General features: G+C 34.4%; 1 protein-coding gene across 16 annotated transcripts in view; it reads right to left on the reverse strand.

Annotated features, from left to right (window-relative positions):
- Mp (collagen XV/XVIII-type protein multiplexin) overlaps window positions 1–22246 on the reverse strand; it is a 416774-nt gene that overhangs the window by 14336 nt on the left and 380192 nt on the right. For 13 of the 16 annotated variants that reach the window (XM_070110958.1, XM_036372454.2, XM_036372464.2 and 10 more), the window contains 3 exons: window positions 15119–15133; window positions 14142–14272; window positions 5631–5810 (listed from right to left, as the gene is read on the reverse strand). In XM_070110958.1, the coding sequence (XP_069967059.1) occupies window positions 5631–5810; window positions 14142–14272; window positions 15119–15133 (326 nt within the window). The remainder of the gene's footprint in view (window positions 1–5630; window positions 5811–14141; window positions 14273–15118; window positions 15134–22246) is intronic. The other 3 variants (XM_036372459.2, XM_036372466.2, XM_036372468.2) reach the window with 1 other exon arrangement.

Below are 22246 nucleotides of genomic sequence, written 5' to 3' on the forward strand. Positions count from 1 at the left end.
TTGTTTTTGACAACAGAAAATGATAGTCACGTTTTTGTGTGCTCTTCGATTTTTGACTTTTAAAAAAAAATGGATCAAAGAATATTTATCAAATGTTTGCTAGCAAGCAAAGAAAATACAGTGAAAAAAAATTGTTCTTGAAAATCGTTGAATCACTATTAAAGAAGTTGCAGAGGATGTTGGCATATCAATCGGCTCATGTCATTACATTTTCTCAAATGTTTTGGGCATGAAACGTGTGGCAGAGAAGTTTGTTCCGAAATTTTGAGCAAAAGCAATGTCGCATTAGTATCATTAGTGTTGGCCAAAAACAAAACCGTATTACTTTAAAGGGAACAAAAAAGATATTGATGAATTAATAAGTACTTTTCAAAAAAGTTCAGAATTCAACTTTTCCTTTGAACACCTCGTACTTTCAAATAATATTTAAAAACCAAGTTAACTTCGGCTACTATACTCCCCCTCACGGTCGATACTATAAGACCCTTTACAGGTTTAATTATAGCATAAATGTGTATAAAAACGTATTTATATGCGACAAAGATCTTATCTCGAAATATCAGGGATTGTGAAGATATCGTGTCAAATAAAATGACATACCAGAATTTGATATTGAGCTGTCAGTTTGTACTTCTATGACAGCGATGTGTTATGGTTGTTTAACCTGATCAATATGATGGAAGATTGTAGCGTTGGCTTAGAAAACAATCTAAGCGGAATTTTGTGAAGATTTTTTGTCAAATATGATTTGGACAATAATCTGGGACAATAATCTTTTGGAAAGATAAATTTCCATACATTAACTTGATCTTGATCAATCAGTTTCTATGGCAGCTACAGCTTCTTGGGTAGATCGATATCTCAAAAACTGCAGAACTACACTTATATACGTGAGTTAAATCTTGATATCTGATGAACAAACAATTTAAAATTTCGAAAAGATGCCCCACGAATTTAATCGGTTTTAAATTCTAGAATTATATACTACTAGAAGACTCCGGCTACGCCTTGCTGTGGCTAAGATATAATTAAATTATATTGAGTAAGCTGTTTAATTTAGTAAAATGTTATTATCAAAATTTATTTCGGCATCTTTTGCTGTCTATATAGCTCGATTACCGATCCAGTTATTATTTAAGTAATTATTTGGTGCGTCTGCGAAAATACGGACAATTAATTAATTTTGTCCGTGTACGAAAGTGTTGAAATTGTCTGGCATTTTAGGTAATTTTGTATTTGGGTGCAGTTAGTAAATGCTCAAAATGTCATAAACATTAAAAACAAAATTTTCATTTTCCATTCACCACCAAACTTTACAAAATCACTCGCTGGGCCATCTTGACGATCGTTCAAAAATTTAGTTGAAATTGGTCTAGCCGTTTCGGAGTTTATCATATTTTGGAATACTTCTGTATATTAATTAATTTTTTATTTTATCATCATTACTGTACTTAGGAAGCGTTTTTCGTATGTTCATAAATCCAGTAAGACCTCATAAGTAAAAATCAAGTTTCAGGTGGCGAGTTGCGATAATGGAGATAGCATAATCGCCTTCTCCATGAAAAAATACATACCCATGATCGGTCAAATAGTTTCTGAGTCTATCGTTTTCATAATATACACACCCTTCTTTATATGTGCCTGTATAATATGAAATATTGTAATGTCACTTATAATTTTGCTAGTTGCTGGTCGAATATTTCTTTTAATTTTTTGCTTTCTTTAATTTCTCGAAATCTTTTGTTTTTAAGAAAGCAGCTTGGAAATCAAATAAACATCGTTACAGCATTATAAAGCATGTTTACCTAAATTGCTGTATGCAATAAATGCTAAATAACCAAAATAGTTCGTTAACTATAAATTACTTGCAACTGCAAATGATGGATGTGGATGCAAGTGCGTGCAAGTAACCAATATCGCAAAATTTACACAAATTTCTGCAAGCTGACGACGTCGCAATATGAACTCTAGACAATGCCACAAAAGCATACTCAGCTACATACTACCAAATGCTGCTCATAAATTAATAAGAATGCCACATATGTGCATGTGTGTGTATAACAAAGGCAGAAGTGTGTGTGTGTTCTTAAATATCATTTATTTGGAGTGTGGTAAATTTCAATTTGTAGCCAGCCTGCAATTCCTAGACACGGCATTTATGAAATTCCATCACTTGCCGTTACAATAACTGTAGTTGCACTTGTGTGTGCTTCAGCCTTGACATGTTTGTGTTGGTAAGTTGAGTATTTATTTGAGCACCAACAACAATGCATCTATTCATATATTTATATGCAATAGCAAAGCCACATATGTTCACCTATACGCACAGCTATAAAATATATTATTTAGCACAAACTCAGTTCTGCTGGCATATTGGCTTCCACAGAGAAGTCTTAGAATCATTTTAGATTTGTATTTCAATTATATGCATCCATTAAACGTGCCTCAACAAATGCATATACACACACACACACACATATACACATAGTTTTTTATGTCTAGCTGTATTTGCTTACTTATCAATGAGCGTAAGCGCTTGCCGCTTAGGGATTAAATGTTGCCAGGCACTATCCAGCAACATCTAACACCACAAAATTTTATAAGCTTAACTCTGTCGCCAGCATTAAATGTAACAATTTGCTCTTGTGTGTGTTCGCTCACTCTTCCATACCACACATACCATATATATATATATACCTATATGTATACGTATGGCGGCGTGTGGTAACGGCATACTCTGTAAATACAATTTGTCACTTTGTGGTTTGATGGCTGCTGCTGTAGGTACAAAACAATTACATTTTGTAATCACTTAACTTCAATTTGTTGCATATGCTGTTGCTGTAATTACATATTCGAGTTTTTGCTGTTGTTAGCTTTTGTTATTTATTTCCTTTTCGTGATTTTGTTATTATTTTTTCTTTGACTTGAGTTTAAAAGAAGTATGTCAAGTGTAGGAAAAATTAGAAAACACATTTCTTTTACTGTTTCTGTGTATATGTCTGTATGTAGTTGAGTGCTCTGGTTGTTGCCTTATGCATTATAGTGTATACTTGCTTTATTATTTTTAGATTTATGCAGAAATTAAATAAATATTTAGTATTGCACATATAGTATTTTATGACTTTATTATATAGTAATTCAATATTTCATTTTTGCAGTCACAAGTGCAACTTTTAGTGACATAGTTGAGGTTAAGTCTGAATTTTTAGATTTAATAATAACTGATATTTCAATATTTATGTCTGAAGGTCAGCATTTTTTTTCTATTATTATATTATATATATACTTTCTTCGTCATACTTGACAGCGTTATCTATGGAATGTTGGGAAGATTCGCCGAAGTGAGTAACATAAACGAATCGTTCTCATTTCTATGCTGCAGAAAAATGTTCCGTTTTACACTTTTTTTTTCTAGTGAGAAATTTCGTTTAGTGCTTTAGCAAGAATTAAAAATTTTCATTGATCATGCTCGTGACAGGGCATTATTTCAGGACCAGCTACAGCCTAGAGGCAAAATTAGCCAAGAAGTGGTATTTCTAGACCATTATCGACGTATTCGCTGCCGCCAAAGCTCGAAAAGCTCACTTTTAAGTTCCAAATAATCGAAAATTGGAGGATTTCAAATTGCATATTCAAAAACTTAATCATAATAGTCAACTGATTTCAAAAGACCCATTTTTTCATTAATTATATTGATAAATACATGTTTGAATGAGATGTTTCTGTCTACATATTAGCAAGCAAGTCTTGCTCACCCTATATTCATATATTTCTTTTTAATCTGAAAAAATATTGTTGGCTGAAACTCTATTTATGAACTGATTTATACATTATTGGTTTTCAAAATCGAACAAATTTATTCTAACCAACATCAACGAGTAAGCAATTTTAATACAGTTTTGATAAGTAATAACACGCTACGTCGTATTTGACTTATTTTTTAAAAACATTGAAGTGGTAATTACGAAGATAATTCATTAAATTTATAAAATATTAGAAACATTCCTGTAGAGAGGGGGTCTAGAGCGGATTGTTTTACAGGGAGCCAGAAAAATCGAAAAATTGCATTTGCAGGAAATGTTCTACAGATCAGTCTTTAACTTAAATGAATAATTGGGTATTGGCCCATGACAAATGATCAATAGAATCTCAGAATGCAGCTATGTATGAAATTTCATTTGGATATCTTAAAAACTGACGAAGAAATTTTTATAATCCTGAAAAATTAAATTTCACCTAAAAAATTGCTTGCTCGAAACCGGTTTTAGACCCATATTCTCTTACGCAAAATGGTTCAGAATTATCCGTAGAACAATTCTCGCATAAGCGATTTTTAGAAAAAAATCGCTTTAAGGGGGCTTCACCTTTTTACCCCTCGGTTCATTAGCTTTGCAAGTGAACTTATTTCAACAATTTATCAAGAGAACAGATTCACGCATAACCCCAAACTATATACCTAATTCAGGATGGTAACACAAGTAGGTTAGCCTTCATTATTACGGTTTACAGATGTAGTCTTAATCTTGGCATCATTGTGGCCAGCAAGAAATTAATCAGGTACAAAAAAGTCGTCGTTATATCATTGGCTTTATCAAAAACCCGCTGGATTTGCAGTGAAAATTTTGTATCGTTTTGATGAAGGTTTTGTGGTCTGTATCACAAATAATTTGGTTAAAGGTCTTAACTCGACATTGGATTGTTTTCATATTATATGTCACACATGGCATCCCAGAACTCACCGAATATGTGAAATTTTTATATTTTGGATTTCGAAAATCATTTGCAATCATTGCGATGCTTTTCACATCAAGTAGGGGATCTAAACACAGCTTTTAGGGCTTACATAACACTCAAACAGATATTATTATATATTATATTATTACTGAGATTGCATTATTCCCGGATATAATTTTCTAACGCATTTTATCAATACCAACTATCAATAAAACGTATGCGATAGTTAATTAGTTTATTTTGCCTTCAAGCTAATAAAAGCTTATTGCCTTTTTTAGTAAGCTAATATATGTACATCCCAATATCAGAATTTATATTTATTTTTACTAACGCTCAAAATTGATTAGCTATAAATTTCAACGGTAATATCGTTAAACGTTTCATTATTATTTTTCCAGAAATGTGCAAACATATCTTCTACATATACATACATATATGGATTCACATCTAAATGAACGCATAATTTTATATTAGACCACATTTTAATAGAAAAATCTGCACTTCGCATTCTCAGCTTATTTATGCCGCGGCACGTTGAATGATGCCACTAAATCCGGCGACAGTATATGGCTAAGCTGGTTATCTGCCACCTGAGCACATGCCGGCATCGCCGCCGTTAATGTCGCTGACCTGACTTGCACACAATAAATAGACGCCCAACGCGAAGTCGCGTCGAGCACGCTTTGCCTTTACATAATGTAATTATGTGGATTTTTCGTCCGACATGCACAAAGCCGCAGACGCCGCTGTTGGCTGGGGCGGATGGGAAAAACGAATAATCTCAACCTCAATTCAACGTGAGTGGAAATATAAAAAAAGGTAATGAAAAAGTGTGGAAAAATATATAAATAGGCTTTGTGGATGTGTCTGTATTGTGCTGGTTGTTTACTTACCACAATGGCTCCGTGAGAACATTTTTGCCGCTAAAACTGTATATGCGCGGCGCTTGCGAGAAGAAGCCACCTTGGCCGTTGAAGATGCCCTTCCACGAGTTGAAGAGGACGTCACCTCTGGTATTCACTACCGGTAGATCGCGGTCTGCGACACGTACAATCGAGTCAAGATTTTGCACTCTGCGTAGAAAGACAAAAAAAAAAAGATACAACAATATAAATATATAAGTTATGAAAATTATTTTATTTTTAATAAGGTTATGTGAAATTGTATTAAATATGAAGTTTTTATATTTCATCGTATGGGTTGGGGTGTAGACATTTCGAAGATTGCATAGTGTAATCTTATTTATTAGAAACACTTAGAAATGTTTCTGAGTTTTTAAATTTAGATTAGTCATTTTATTTTGATATTTGAACTTTTGCATTTGACGAGCTTTGGTGTATTTTGTGACAAGATGTTTTTGCAAAATATTTTAGGACACTTTGAGTTTTCTGGACTACTATTTCAAGGCGTACCCATAGTAAATAAAAATAAAAAAAAATAATGGCGCTCGGTTCAATCAGCTCCATCAGCTCATCTTTATACTCGTTTTTGTGCTTAAATGTGCTTGAGCGATTATTTGGAAGCAAATGATCCAAACACTATTAATTTTTTTCAGCATTTTCTCCATAATAATAACCTACTAGCTTTTAATTTGAACAAAACTTGAATTTTGGCACTACAAAAATTTTGGATAAAATTCAACTTTTTTTTAAAATTTTTGTAAATTTTTGATGTTTTTCGACTGCAGCTTATAAAGGGCAATATCTTGTAGTAAAGAATTTGTACTGCTGAATCCATGGAGAAGATCGGAATCACTGCAGTATTGAACGGTCCGCTTTTGTTTTAGCGCCGTCGGAGATTGCCTGTAGCTCAAAAATAGTAAATTTTCGCGTAAGATTTCTCAAGCTTTGGCTTTTCAAGACGCTTCACCGAGTTAATGAATAAATCTGATGAGATTTTTAAAGCATTATTTCCTTAAGTAGTACTGCAGCAAATTTAAAGCGAATAATTCATTCCGTTATACATATGTACGTATGTATGTAAGTGACATCTTTTTACACTTTAAATCAAAATCAAAAGCACCATGACATTTAAGATAAGTGGCAGATACATATTGTTGTTGTTGTTGGTGTTGTGGCTTTTACTTTCACGTTTAACACGCGCCTTCAAATATGCTACTCATTCTTTGTTTTCATTTGTTTGAGCATCTGTCAGCATCAGCGTCAGCTGGAGCAGCAGCAACGGAACCCATAGGAAGCTCTCTAGGTGTGTGTGTGTGCAGTGCGATTGCGATAAGCACCAGCAGAAAAGCGCTTTGTAAGTTTGTGTATGTATGTGCCCTTCAAATGTGCGCGGAAATAAAGAAGACAATAGCTGCAACAAAAGCAACACAAACTGTAGCATAATTTCAGGTGCTTAAGCGCAATTATTTTAATTTGATCAAACGATGATAAGGCTTTTGTTTTCTCTGTGCGCTACGATATACCGTTACAAGCTGTCATGCTCACAAGTGCTTTGTATGCCTTTACACCTTGCTACATGCCACATGCTAGTCGCGCAACGCTGTTGATACAAGTGCCACAAAAATAAAGTTTGTTTGTGTCCCGGTAGGCCATTAATTTTGGTCGTACTTTTTCTGCCGATTGCTCACACCGCGCTCCTCACTTGGCTGCTTCGTGTGGGTGGGGTCGCATATTTATTGGGCTTTCATCATTGTGCCTCTTTCACTTTTACTTTCACCTCGACTTGTGGTTTATGAAAATTGTTTAGCCATAATTTAAAGCTTGGTGGCATGCCACTGCTTTTGTCATTCTCATTGCCATTTAAACCATTTGAACTGCACTCTCGTTGGTCGTGCCCTCTGTCGCTTTTCCGCCCTGTCACTCCTTCGCACTTTTTATTACTTAACCGCATTCATTCGTTCACAAATGTGGCAGCAGCTTTCGCTTTCGCTGTCGCTGTCGCTTCGCCATCGCCTGCGTTCGTTCATATGTTTAGAAGATTTACGATGCCACATAATCCGACTTGTGTAACCAATGCCCGCCCTGACCTGCTTACTACTCCTTGCGACGTCTGTTTTCTGCTTTATGTGCGAGCTTAAGTTGTAATTGCCATAGCAGACTTTTATGTCTCTTTGAAGTGTTTGTGTGGAGTTGTAAGCCAGCGTGTAATTCACGTTTAGTTGGAACTTACAAAAACAAAAAAAAAAAACAAAATAAAAATTGTTGAAAAAATCGAACAAATAAATAAAAGAATGCAATTTATTCATCGGCTGGCGTTTGATTGCTTTTTGCTGATTGTTTATGACCGTTAGAAATTTTGTGCGCGTGGCTGTGCTCGCTTATAAATTCCGCCCAACTTGAAAGGAAAAGTGCGTGGACTCTTTGTAATTTCCGAATTAATTAAATATCTGCTCTTACATACATTATTTATATACAAAACTTGGGATCAAACAATTTTTCAATTGAAAGAACTAAAGAATTTTAAAATTCAGCTGTATTTTTGAACATTTTCTAAGCATCTCTAATCTTTTTTTTTAACATTTCAATTTAACGGCATCTTTATATAATATTTACAAGTTCAATCAGTTCGTATTAGAATAAATTTAGAATGAGATCTTATTTATATATAAAAATATGTTCCTGAAAGTTTCGTTTCTTATAAAAAGTATTGAAATTATTAATAGAAAGATATGTTATGATCCAAGTGAGTTTCATCTACACTTTTGGCTTTTAAAGAGACTATTATAAGCACAAACAATAATAGAGGTTACATTGTATACTTCAATTCAAGTAAATGAAAAACAATACTAATGAAGACTTGGGCAAGAAGGAGGATTACGGGAGATTAGCTTATGCTTCGAGAGAAATATTCAAAATGGAGATCACAGTTTGACCCAATGCTTTAAGCCTCCTAAAGATTGAGATAAGTCTTCTTCTTATGTAATTAACTTCGACTCCAATTTGTTTGCCTCGAGGTATTATGGTATTGAGTATTGGTGGTTCTATGTCAATTTTGGAAATGAAGCAGCGGTTACCATATGTACTTGTATCTCTCAAAAAATTTCGTTAAATGATATTCAGTATTCTTTTTAGCATTGGAAAATGGCCCGCTATAAACATCTACAAATATGGAAAGGCCAGCCATGTTGAAGGCGAGGAGCTGACTGGATCTCTTTTCATTTACTCCTATCCAGAAGGACTTTGAGACTTCCCATGTACTGATGATTATATTGCGTACGTCAACCTTAACTCGTCTATCAGTATACCGTGAAAGGTACCAGCGTGAAGATACTGAGACAAGAGTCTCTTGCTTTGCAAGCTCATTAGCATGCGAGATACATAGATTGTGTGTTATATATATTAACTCTGCCTAGTAAATACGTTATTTCAAATATTACGCTAGGTTAGCTTAGGTAAACAGGCTGATCTTCATGAGGTCACGAATAACACCACTTGAGAAGCGAGAGCCGTCTGTTCGTTGTGATGTTTAAAACTGCAACGAGTAACATAGTTCTATAAGAATGTCGCATGTCGACAAAGCGCCTTGATCCTGCCAGACATTTTTTTGGCGGTTAATATTCTAGCCAATTCACTTGTTTCGTAGCAGATTTGACAAACCGAGATGTTTCAAACTTAGTTCGTCGTATTTAGAGTGACATTAATTGCGATCGCCAGTGCCGCACTAATTCGCCGTAAAATTACGATTTCGTAAAGCCAAATCACAACTTTGGGTAAGAGATTCTACCATCTCCTCATTGGCTCCTTTACAAGAAATTAAGGCAACCGATGCCTTCTTCACACTTTTCTTAATATTGGGCCTCCATTATTGCTTTCTATTAAGGATGCTGTCCAACTGTTGCACCATTTCGACAGGGTGAAGTCGAGAGCTCCCCAACATGGAAGATGATGTATTCGGGAGTTTATACCGTCTGGTAGAAAAGTATATTTAAGTTCAGTTTTTTTATATATGAGTTGTAAACTTGTAAAGGGTATAGCGGAATTTAAAGACAATAATTGCACTCAAAATCTTGAAGGTTTTAAAAAAATATTACCACATGTTCAAAATACAGCTATATTATTATATTTCTTACATATATTACAAGATAATAATTTCAATAGTCGCATTTGTATAAATCGATGTGCAAATGTTGCACGCATCCAAAAACAAAAAAACACAAATAACAAGAAGATGTTGACAGCACACAACTTGCGAAATCAGCGAAACACTTGTTTGTTTTAATTAAATGCCAGATCATAAGAGATACGCGCAGTTGCAGCAATTATTTTCAAGTGTCAAAGAGAGGAGTAAAGTCGAGTTGTCGCTGTTGCAGGTAACGACGCTGTGCCAAACTACTAAGCGCCCCGGCAAAAATGCGCGCTGCTATGGAGATGTACGTCAAATGAGCGAGTGCCGTTGCAAATGTGCTGGCGGCGAGTTGAAAGAGGATTGTCATCAAATGCAGGTGGCAGCTCGAGGAATAGCAGTAACGTGTTTGCTACTAATTAAAAGGTGAGTTTATGCAACAGCCAACATGCGGCACTTAAAGAAACAACTACAAACACACACACACACGCATACAAGTGTGGCTGCGGATATAGTGCCAAGATAGACGAAGCAGTAAGAAGACCGACTGCGAAGTGCATTAAATAAATGAACCCATGTCTATGTTACTGTATATATCTGTGTGTGTGTGTGAAATGCAGCCAAACGCTGCAGCGATCAAGTGACAAGTGCGTCGAAGTATGCGCTGAGTGACAGGAAAGCGCCAAACCGTTGCGTATATCTATAAGTTACGTAGTTAGCGGAAGACAACATGTCGTAGAAGCTGAAGCTGCCGGAATACCATATAAATGTATGTGTATATATATGGAACTAGGTGCAAGCATGTTATGCAGTGTTGTAACTGCAGGCTAAATATGTAGTTATCGTTTCGTGTTTGTTGCAGCTGGTGTAGTTAGTCAGTATAGCCGAAGGAAAGCGCGCTGACTTTGGTGCAAAGATATGCGAGTACAACAAACTGAAATGCGAAGGAGAAAGGAGATGCTCTAGCGTTAATGTATGAGCATTAGGGTGTGAATTCGCTGCTAAATTTACTATTTATTTGTTCACGCCATCTAAAACTATATTCATATTGGTTGGTTTGCATGAGTTTCAGGCGTCTGACATAAGGATGCAGTTTAAATTTCTCTAATTAGTATCCCAAATATTATTTATTCAATTCAAAAATATTAATTATATATCTATGGGTGAATACATATTAATTTTTATTGTGTCTAGCATAACCGAACAGGATCAAAATATATGAATTATCCTCGAGTATATCATCAACAGCGAGGCTTATAAATATGCTGTCAAAAATGTCCTTTTACATTTAAGAACCACCCTAATAAATACATTTTATATTTAACATATACTTGAGCATGTATGTGCCTGTGAACGCAACTCTCGCATTAAATTGTCTACGCATCCGGCCAGTAGTTGCGCATACGCGCTGGTGTACCAACACCAGTAGCTGGCAACCGTTCGGAGCGACGCGGTGAGGTGTGCCGCTGCAATTGTAGAAGGTACTGCATAATGTATGTAACATTTACTGTTCAACTTGACCCAAATATTTGAAATAGTTGTTGTTGGCGCAAGCATAGCTGCTGCATGCCAGTGTGTATGTGTGTGTTTGTAGAGGTAAATGCGGTCCTTACGGATATTCAGTACATGTATGCATTTATTGCTGACTGGCTTTGTTGAATTTACACTAAATTATGTAAAACAGCGCACTGCTGACGCTCGACTAAAACAACAATGGTTGGGCGGTAGCGGCAGTAACAATGCGTACGAAGCGTTTAATTTTAAGAAATTATCATAAGCAGGGCGTCGTATATTTAATGTGTCTCGGTCGCTAGTTGTGGAATGCGTAGCGAAATTTGTTTGCACTTGTTGTTGTACGCTCAGTATTTAGGTTAAAAATTTTAATAAACCAAGTTAACAAGCTGCAGATATGAGGAGAGGTGAGCTGAGGAGCGGCAGTACAGTACAAGACATGACTACGAGTATGTAGCCAACGACCGTCAGTTGCTGGTGTGGCAAGAGCAAATGAGATCGAGTAGACGCAAAACATGAAAGTGCTTACTTTTGTATGGCAGCAGCGTCTACTTGTTCTATTTGCAGCGCTATTTCGCTGCTGTAGGTCATGCTTGTCCTTGGCCGCTTAGCTGTATGCTTGAATAGCCGTTGCCACCCCAGTAGCCAGCTGCCAGCTGCTACAAGCACGAGTGTACAAGCGTAGAAGCTAATTTTAAATATAGGTGAGTGGGTAGGCGCTGGTTATTGTTGGTGAGTCTGGGAAGAAGCTAACTGAAGTTTAGCAAAATATGAAGCAACGCAAAGAAAGTGAAAGTAAAAGCAAAAGTAAGCATCACTTGTGCTGTGGCAACGTCAGAGAGTCCACAAGGCACGGCTTGTCTAACACACTAATACTCATGCACATCATTAGTGTAAACACTGCAATGAAATTCACTTTTTAGTTCAGTCATCGTCCGGCGCACCTGTTGGCCCAGCGCTACTGGTTGTTAGCAGCTGGCCATAGCATTGCTTCTTTATACATCTCAAGCATTGTAAGACATGGTCACAATAGTAGGCAAACACATACATACATGCACACAAGTTTATTTTTATGCATTTCGCTTTCTTTCCTGCCATAATCGTAGTCGGATGTGGAAAGCGTTGTAATTGAAAATAATGAGGGTACTTGTAAACACTGCTCAACTTGTAAATTGTTTTGGCCAGTTCTATCAAGTTTTTTATTTTCAAATTCTGTTTTTGCTTTTTGTTTATTTGTTTACTAAGTTATTGTCAATTAGTATATTTGTTTCCGCTGTGCTCATGTTGATGGCAGCTACAATTTGCTTGAATAAAAGGCAAATGTGTGCTTCCGGTGCTGAAAATAAATTTATGATGACTTTCAAGCCCGCTGCTGATATTGGAGTGTTGACATTAAATCTCTTGTTTAGTTATAATACCTATTAATAAATTTTTAAGTTATGAAAATACTTTTGGTAGGGAATGAGGCAGTAAATTTATAAGAATTATCAATTTTGACTTGGTAGCAAATCGTTTATGAATTAGAAGCGGCATTTTAAGGAGATAAAGTACCAGAAGTATATGACATGTTAAGTAAATAAAAGAAAATACTCTAATTCGTAACGGCTCGCAATTGGTTTCAGTGAAGCTAAGCAGTAGGTTGATTTTCCTTTGCATAGCACTGTCCTGGAGTGAGGTATTACAAACTTTCAGTTTTGTCTCACTCACTACCTGTGCTGGTGTCGTCAGATTTTTTATCATTTATCATCAATGTATAAACAATATTATATTGTAAGTTATAAAAAAATTAGACAAGATAGTTAGCATATCTCTCCATGGCCTATTGATCGCTTAATATTATATTTGTATGCCTCTAAAGTTGGCTCATCAGATGCTTTCCATGGTAAGCTTAGATTTTGTGCTAAAAAAACTTCTCAGACAGTTTTAGGTTTGCTTGACACCGGCAAACAGAAAATATACCATATTTTATGTTTTTTCTTTGATAAAGACGAAAACGCAAATCACGCGGCTGCAATTGTAAACAGTATTTATAGTTCTGATATTGTAATAGCCAATCTTGCCCAGAAGCGGTCAGCTTTAGGACAACAGGAAAGGAATTGTGGTTAATCAGAACAATGCCAGGCTTTTGGCATGCAATCGTTATTCACTTACCGTTATCGTATTTCACTATTATTGTTTAATATCTTTACTTCATTTTGATTGAATGACGCTTGTAGTAAACCATGTATTGCTGGTTTACAGCCGCAATTGGACATTTAAGTGTGTTCTCTCCTCTACTCATAAGCTGTCTTTAAAATGTGACAAAATGGTGAATGCTAAAAGAATTTTTCTCATTACAGAGGATATGTGAATTTTTTTTAGGTTGAAGACGCATGTAAGCTCCTGAAGGATAAAGAGCTTAGCTGATATTAATTTTATTAAACGTTTTCTATTAATTTTTAGATGCCTCTCGGGTAACAAAAGACGAAGATCCAGAACAAGAAAAGGGTTTATGTGACTCCATTATGATTTTGACAGTACATGGTATTTTAATATATAAATTACCAAAAGACTTTTTTTCATGGACAAACGCACATATTATTTCGGTATTAAATCAACGTAATTACTCTTGTATTAACAGAAAAAGGCAAACCAATATTTGCTTAATATGCTGAATTAATTTTACTAGTGATCTAATCAAATAAATTCCACATAAAATATTTTATTCGATTTTGCGGCTCGCCAATGCAATGTTAGCAATTCTTCTAGTTAAATTGCGCGTTGATTCAATTAAAATGCAACGTTGCCGCAAAGGACACATACAAACCGTTACATGAGTGTTTGTAACAATAATAAACAAATTTGACATAATAACTGTATATATTTACCTGGACGACAGGAAGGCTTTGAAGGTGCCCAATAAACCGGCACGACGCCCCTGACGATAGCAAGCGAAGTCAGCGCCGCGTATGCCCTGCAAATCGCCGACGTATGGCTCGTTGAGTGCCGCAACGCGAAGCTGTTCAAAGTAAATAACGGTAGAGGGAGGGTTAGTTGTTAAACATTTAATAAAAAAAATATATTTTTTTGTAAAAATAAGTGTTGGATTGCTAAATTCGCTTGAATAACGCACAAGTGCCTTGCGCTTGAAATCACATAACGCTAATGTTGGCGCGGGTAAATTCATTGGCTTGGTTGTTTTTTTCCACCTTTTGCCAATCAATTATTTAGCCAACAGTGCATCATTTATAATGTGTGTGCATAGTTGAGTGGACTAAGTGACTATGCATGTTTAACTGCTTGTTGACATGTTCATTTGCATATTTACACTTGCGCACACACCGGAGTACGCGCGTATGCCCGTGTGTGCGCCCGTAGTGGTGTGACAATGTATTATTTGCTTTATCATTTTTTAATTGAATTTATATGGACTGCATGAGATATAAAATAAAATTTTAAATACAAAAAAAATTAAGTATTAAAGATAAATATGTGTGTTTGTTAATTTTTCAGTTAATTGTCTGCTAGAAAATGGCGTATGTGTGAACCAAAACCGCGCTCCACATAATTATGCTCATTTGTCAAGCAATTAAAACTATGCCAACGCGCGGAAAATAAAAACAAAACGCAATTAAATTAATCTGCAACTTTTATGTATGCAAATCACAACAAAAAAACTTTAAGATGAATAAAAAATATGTCTGGCGAAAAAGTGGTATATAAATCATAAAATGCAGTTAAATTTGCTAAGTGATGATATGTATTTTAAACTTTGATTGTAGTCGGCCTGTTTTTATGTTGTTGTGTTTTTTTTTGTTTTTTTTTTAAGTTTTTTTTTAATATGGGATTAACTTTTCGAACTCACCATGCGTGGATACCACTGTGCGGTCAGCAGGGAATGTCGATTTTTGCGCGGTTATGATATTGTTATTTTGCGATTTAAATATGTACATAAATAAATGCACCGCAGAGCGACCCGAAGCACCCGAGAGCGTAGCATTTAAATTGATTGTTAATTATTTTTAAATGAATTTGCGGTTGTTTCGTTTCATTTTGAAAAGAGAAGAATTTCATTATTAGATAATTGTAGTTAGCTTTCATTTAAATAAGCAAATTTCATTTTACTTTTGTTTTTTGGAAATATATCAAAAACTACAAAAACAAATTGCGCAACGTTTAAACTATTTGAGGGAGCAACAATTATGATGAAAATGTAAAAAGCCACACATTCAAAACATGGCAAAATATAAAGTTTTCAAAGTGTTAAAAAAAGCAAAGTTATAAATAAAGCACAGTTGTAGATAAAGCAGAGTTAAAAATAAAGCAGAGTTATAAATAAAGCAGTGTTATAAAAAAGCTTTGATGTAAAAATGTGTAGAGTTTTTTAAAGTATTATTAAGCAGCGTGATTTATGTGTTTGTATGTTTTAAGTAAAGTCATGGAATATATTTTATAGCACAGTGTAAATAAAATAAAAATTGCAGTGTTTTGAAAACAATGCTGGTTTTAAATCGCCTTATGCTTTGTAGTGCTTTGGAAAACCTTTCTGTTCTTTAAGTTGCTTTGTGTAAACGTAATCATGTTTTCCCAGAAAAGGCTTGAAAGTAATAGGTGTAACGTTTGTGTTTGACAAAAATATAAATGCAAAAGCAGATAATACTTTCGTTATAAAAGCTTTGCTAGATTTTCTGCGCTTGTGCTCTAATAATTCATATTTATTTTTCAATAGAATAAAATTTATGATTACATGAATTCATGTATATTTTTAGTGTTTTCGTAAAAAGTGTCTATGTATTCCTAACTCCAGAACTCTACGAAACACTGAAAATCTTATATCTGTTTTTTCACAGAGAGCTTACAGATTTTAAATGTATGTGTATGTATCGAAAAGCCGTTTTTGCTGTAGTAATTTGTGAAAGCGATTTAATAACAATTTTTCGGAAATTTTCTTGCCTTCTTGAAGCTGATTGATTTATCGGAATCCCCTAAACAGTAATTAGATATTCATGCTCAGTTTCGAATAAAGAGAAAAATTACAGGTGCACAAAAACTCATTGAAATTAAAAACACAATATGATTCGGGCAGTAATAATATTGCTTGCACGAATGTTTAAAAAAATTTCAAGGTAATTGAGCTCTAAGTATATTTTCTTACAAAAGCGTGTTATATTAGACATCTGCTATTCTTTATTTCTGCAAAAACATTTCGTTTATTCATAAAATTTGTAATGCCGGATGTAAGCTGCAACATGGTTAGGAATGCCTTATACCGATAGTTGATTGCAGACACGCAACCTTCTCACTGAGTAAATGACCGATTTTGATTTTTGGGAGACGCAACTGTTTTTTCTTAAAGCTACCAGTAGAGTTCATTGTGATCGCATATTCATAAGTTTGAGCAAGAATAAAACATAGACATTTTTTCGCTTTTAGCTAGAGTGGGACGTAGCTAGCATATCAGTTTTCTTGCTTTGATATGACTTTTTGTCTAGAAATGAAAACAAAAGCATTTTTAAAATTTCATTACATAAGATAATTCACAACCAATGCTGAATAACACTCTTATTCAGTTGATGTAAACTGAGTTTGAGAATCAAGGAAAATATCTTCATACATTGCCAGCTTAAAGGTTTATATCCTCTTGCAAGTCAGAAAAAACGCCTTTGCATGTAAATTTTTTAACACAATTTTCGTTAATAAATAAAAAAAAAATGTTTATTTGCAGGATTTAATGTACTTTAATAATTAGCAATTGATTTTAAAAATTTTTGGATTCCGTTGATCCCAAGGCCGATCTCCAGGAAGACCTCCGAAAAAGGTATCTGGCTGTGAGGAACATTTTTCTGCCTTAAGTTATTTCAAATTAAACTAAGGAGGGGCTAAGTTCGGGTGTATCGAAGAGACAAAATTTAATATGTTGAGTTTATGTGAAAAACGTCGACCAGAAGATCGCAATTGATGATATAAAATATACGAGTATAAGATTACGACCAAGGTCTAGGCCAATGTAGGCTATATGTGGTATAATATAATTTCACATATATTTTGAATTAAAATATAGTATATCCAATTATATTCTCAGCTCTTAGTTGAAGAAATCGTTCTCCCAACTTTATTAACTTTCCTGATATTGACACATTTTTTGCAGGATTAACTATTGGTAATCGGTCAAAATATATGTAGAAATTTAACAAAAATTTTTAATAAAGCATGGAAACCAGAGCCAGGGATATTTCCAATATCTTGTATTACTGACATTAAAGAAATATGAAGATTTCCAGAAATATTGGATATTCCTTGGATTAATTATAAAATGTACTCTCTTTCATCATATGTTTCTTTTTAATTTCTCTGAGTACTGAGGTGATATTGATAGATCATGTCTAAATATAGAACAGTAATATGTATTTAGGGTATCCAACGCCCATTATTCAAATTCTATCACTCTATGTTGCCAGATAATTAATATTATACTGAAGCAAAAATGAAAAATTGGTTTAGAAAATTTTTTTATATACACAAATTGTGAATTTTTTACTTAAATATTTATACTGTCGCAACGTGTTGCACTACTTCAAACTAGAGCTTGGAAAATTCCTACAAAAATACAGCAATATTTTCATTTAAATGCAAAAATTTAAGAATTCCACAGAAACAATAATTTAATTTGTTGTCCAGTAACCTGAAATATCCTTCAATACTCACATATACATTCACTCACACTCGCCCTCATATGCGCTTTTGGTTAATTTTCACATTTACGTAATCAATCAGAAGTGCAATTGTTGTAATTAAAATCTTGTTTACGCATTTAATTTGCTGTCAGTTTGTGACACGAATTATTTAAATGTATAAGTAAATATGTAAATAAATATGGTCATTATTTTCGCGTCATTACGCATTGCAGAAAACATAAGGGCATATTGAATAAAAGCGAATACAATGCAAAAACGTTCACATACATTCCGACGCATGTAGCATAAGCTTATGTAATAATTGAAAGCGATTTGTCAATTGGTAAGCTGCTGAGTTATGAAATAATATGTTGCCAAGTATCCAACAGGCTTGTGTAAATATTATTTTTATCTTGCTACATAAATAACATGTCATCTCTCGAGGGCTACTAATCAATCTAACTTGAACTGCCAGAAATAACATTTGCAGGTATCCCAACGGCAAGTGGCAGAGAAATGAAATAAGAAAGAAGAAAATAAATAACAAATGCTTATGACATGCAGCAAAAGCTTGTAGTGCGGGATTATTGCGAAAATAACTGATTATTTCGTACCCCCAACTCGCTCGAAGACAAATGCCGAATATGTTGCGTATACGTCATGTACGCCCCCTCCAGGTGTGTGTGGGCGTTAGTGCCTCAAAGATAGCCAAACGGTTAAATAACTCCATCGCCACTTGTATAAATATTTATTTATTGGCCTTACGTACATATTTATGAGTAAGCAAGCATATTCGTATATGTGTTAATATAACAAAAAGGAAGGGCTATGTTCGAATATAACCGAACTTTTTAAACTTTTTCAACTTTCAAGAACCAAAGAACGGAAAATTCAGGTGCTGACAAAACCTTATATTAAACAATTAAGAGAGAGCTAAGTTCGGGTTTAACCGAACATTTTATACTCTTGCAACTTGCAAGGATCAAAGCAGGAAAAATACCTTCAGGTATTAGGAAAGCTTTATATTAAAAAATGTTGCGAAAAATTCAATATTCATTATTCGATGAAATTGTAAATGGATTACAATAAAATTTGGTATTTTATTAAGTTAGCTAAAGTGGTATTAAAATCATCTTTAAATGAGATATATGGGATATACTGGTAAACTCAACTGAAGAAGCTATATTTAATGAAATAAGTTGATCAGAAAACATCAGCAATTCATTATGTCAGGGATATAAGGTTTGAATCAATGCCGAGACCAATTTCATTCATCTTTCCACACAATTTTTAAGAAAACTTGTTCATTTAATTATTGTCATTATCCAGATTTTGTCAGGTGGAAAGTCGAAAACTATTATACAGGCTATTTTGGGGAGAGGGAAAGAGATGGGCTGATTAAGTTAATGTTTACATTGCTGAGGTATGCTTGAGATCATATTACCAACCAATTTTATAAATATAAGACTCACGTATTGAACAACAGGCAAAAATTTTGTTAGAATAACGAAAATCAATATATGAAGTATTGGGGAGTTGAGGTAATTCGGAGACTAAATTCTCATATTTTCGCCATTAAACTATAGTTATATATATATGTATATAATAGAATATATATAGATATAAAATATTATACTTGAAACTTTAGTATATCCAATATTAGCCTTTAAGTTTTGCTAAGATAAATATCTTACATATTGACTGATATATATGGCATAAGCCCAACCGGAAGTTTGAAAGCCTTATGTTTGATATATGGGAGTAGGGGTCATATTGACCCGATTTGCTATATTTTTGGCAACACAACATAATATTAACAGAATAAAATGCTCCCTGAGTTTCATTAAAGTACCTCAAATATCCTCTCCAACATTAATGGATTAAAATCAACCGGATGTTTGAAAATTCTGTGATTAATTATTTGGGGGCAAGAGCAAGTTTTCACAAGATTTTACTTATTTTAGGCAGAAGGATAACTGTTATATGGAAATACACTCCCTTATTTTTTTGAGATAACTCACATATTGACTTATATATGCGGTATAGTCATCCGGGAGTCCAAAAATCTTTATATTACGTATATTAGGGGAATTATTGACCTGATTCAACCCATTTTTCACACTCAGACATACTATCATCTGAAAAGCATTTTCTCTAAATTTCTCTTAAATTATATATCTAACAAATTAACCGATATTTTCGATATAAAAGTCAACAATATGTACTGGGTACTGGTACCTGGGGCTTGACCAGTTTTCGTTCGATTTGAACAATTTTTGGTCATAGGGTGGTATATTTTAAAGGCATTACACGTCCGATTACGCCCATCTACAATAGCAGCTGTCCGACGGTGATAAGAAAGATGTATACCAAGTCTCTCCAAGATATCCCAATTTTTACTTAAGTTACAGCTTACACAGACGGACGGATGGACGGACAGACAGTCAACCGGATTTCAACTCATCTCTTCATCATTAGTTCTAGGTGGTACAAACAACCGTGTAAAACTATTATACTCTGTAGCAATATGTTGCAAGAGTATAATATATGTAGTACCTGTAGCGTGTGAGCGTGTGCAGCGCTTCGGTAGCATATAGCTGAAATATTTGATTTATATGCGATGAATATAGTGAAATATGTCACATGCCATCTTTATTGAAATTGTCAATTTTTTGGATGTTAACGGCAGGTTGGCGCACAATTAAATTGCTGAGTACCGAAAATAAATATACGATCGCAGTTGCAAATGGATTAAGATAAAAAAAAGGAAATGATGCAACCGAAGTTATAATATCCTTCACAAATATAAAATATTTCTTACAAGAACTCTGTACGGCCAGTTTGTATGGTAGCTATATGCAATAGTAACTCGATCTGAACAAGTTTTTTAGAGGTTGCACCGTTTCCTCAAAGGATAATTTGCGGCGGTTCCGACAAATGTGCAGCCTTTTAAGAAGAAATGGACGTGTGCAAAATATCTGATCGATATCTAAGAAACTAGGGACTAGTTCGTGCGAATACAGACAGACGGACATGGCTAAATCGACTCAGCTCGTTATATATATTTGATAGGGTCTCCGATGTTTCTTTTTTGGTGGTACAAAGTGTTTGTTTCAGGGCATAAAAAATAAATAAATAAATTAACATAAAAAGTTCTTTTGGTTCACAAAAACTAGATCTCAGTAAGCAATAGAAAACTTCTGAGCTTAAATAGCGTAAAACTTTTACGATTTAAGGTTTTTTGTGACTTTACTAACCATTGACATGTGGCTTTCATGCCACATATTTAGCACCTCTAGACACCTTTCGTACTTATAAGCTTAAGCACATGCGCTTCAAAATAATGTAGTCTAACAAACAATATAAATGCGCTGACGTTATGACCTTACATTACGAATCTTTTGAAATGCACAAAGTGTGTGCGTTATGCGTGTGGTGAAATATGCCAGTGAATGACTCTCATTTTTTCCACAATTTTTCTTTTTTGATCCGAAACATTACAACAAGGCTAGGTGTCAAAGCGCGTGCGTGAATACTTAACACGATTGCGACAGTGACATGCGATTCACAGCAAATATATATTTTATTTACATATTATTTTTAGTGGCGATACCTTGCATTACAATGGAATGGAAAATACAAAATGAATCTGTTGTGAGTGGAGCTAAAAATAATGACAGCATGTAGCGCGGCCTCTGTACTACACACACACATACATACACATAGTAGCACTGTAAACACAACGTTACACGCGCATGCATATGTTTGTGAGCGCATAAAGAAATAAACTTAAAATGTCTACTCATTTTATTTACGATGACAGTTAAAATCGCAAACCTACACGGCGTATACGTAACGCCATCAAGTTGCACGCATAGAATATCGTTTTATACGAAAATTTACGCTTTGGCTTTGTAAATCCGTAGGAAAATTGTAAAAATTGTGTGGCGCGAAGCAAACAGCATAAAAGTGAAGTGTGCTGAAAAACAACTGTATTGCTATAATGCGTTATTATAAGTGTAAAATAACGGCATACTTGGTACATAGATGATGTTCACGCACTTTTGAACGCATTAAAATTTCAGCGAAGGCGCACATTTTTTATGTGTTTGTGTAAGTAATAGATTGTTAGCGCTTGTGTGCAAATGTCATTGCGACGTGATTTGACTTTCTCGCATTCCACGTTTGTTGTTGTAAATGAGTAAATGTGTATGTGTGTATGTGCATATTGTTAATTTTATAACGGCTATGGCTGCTTAATTCTTAAGACGTCTTAGAATATTTAGAATTTAAAGGCTAATTATAGACTTTTATATTAT

This window comes from Bactrocera oleae, chromosome 6 (assembly GCF_042242935.1).
Source record: "Bactrocera oleae isolate idBacOlea1 chromosome 6, idBacOlea1, whole genome shotgun sequence".
Taxonomy (NCBI): Eukaryota; Metazoa; Arthropoda; class Insecta; order Diptera; family Tephritidae; genus Bactrocera; species Bactrocera oleae.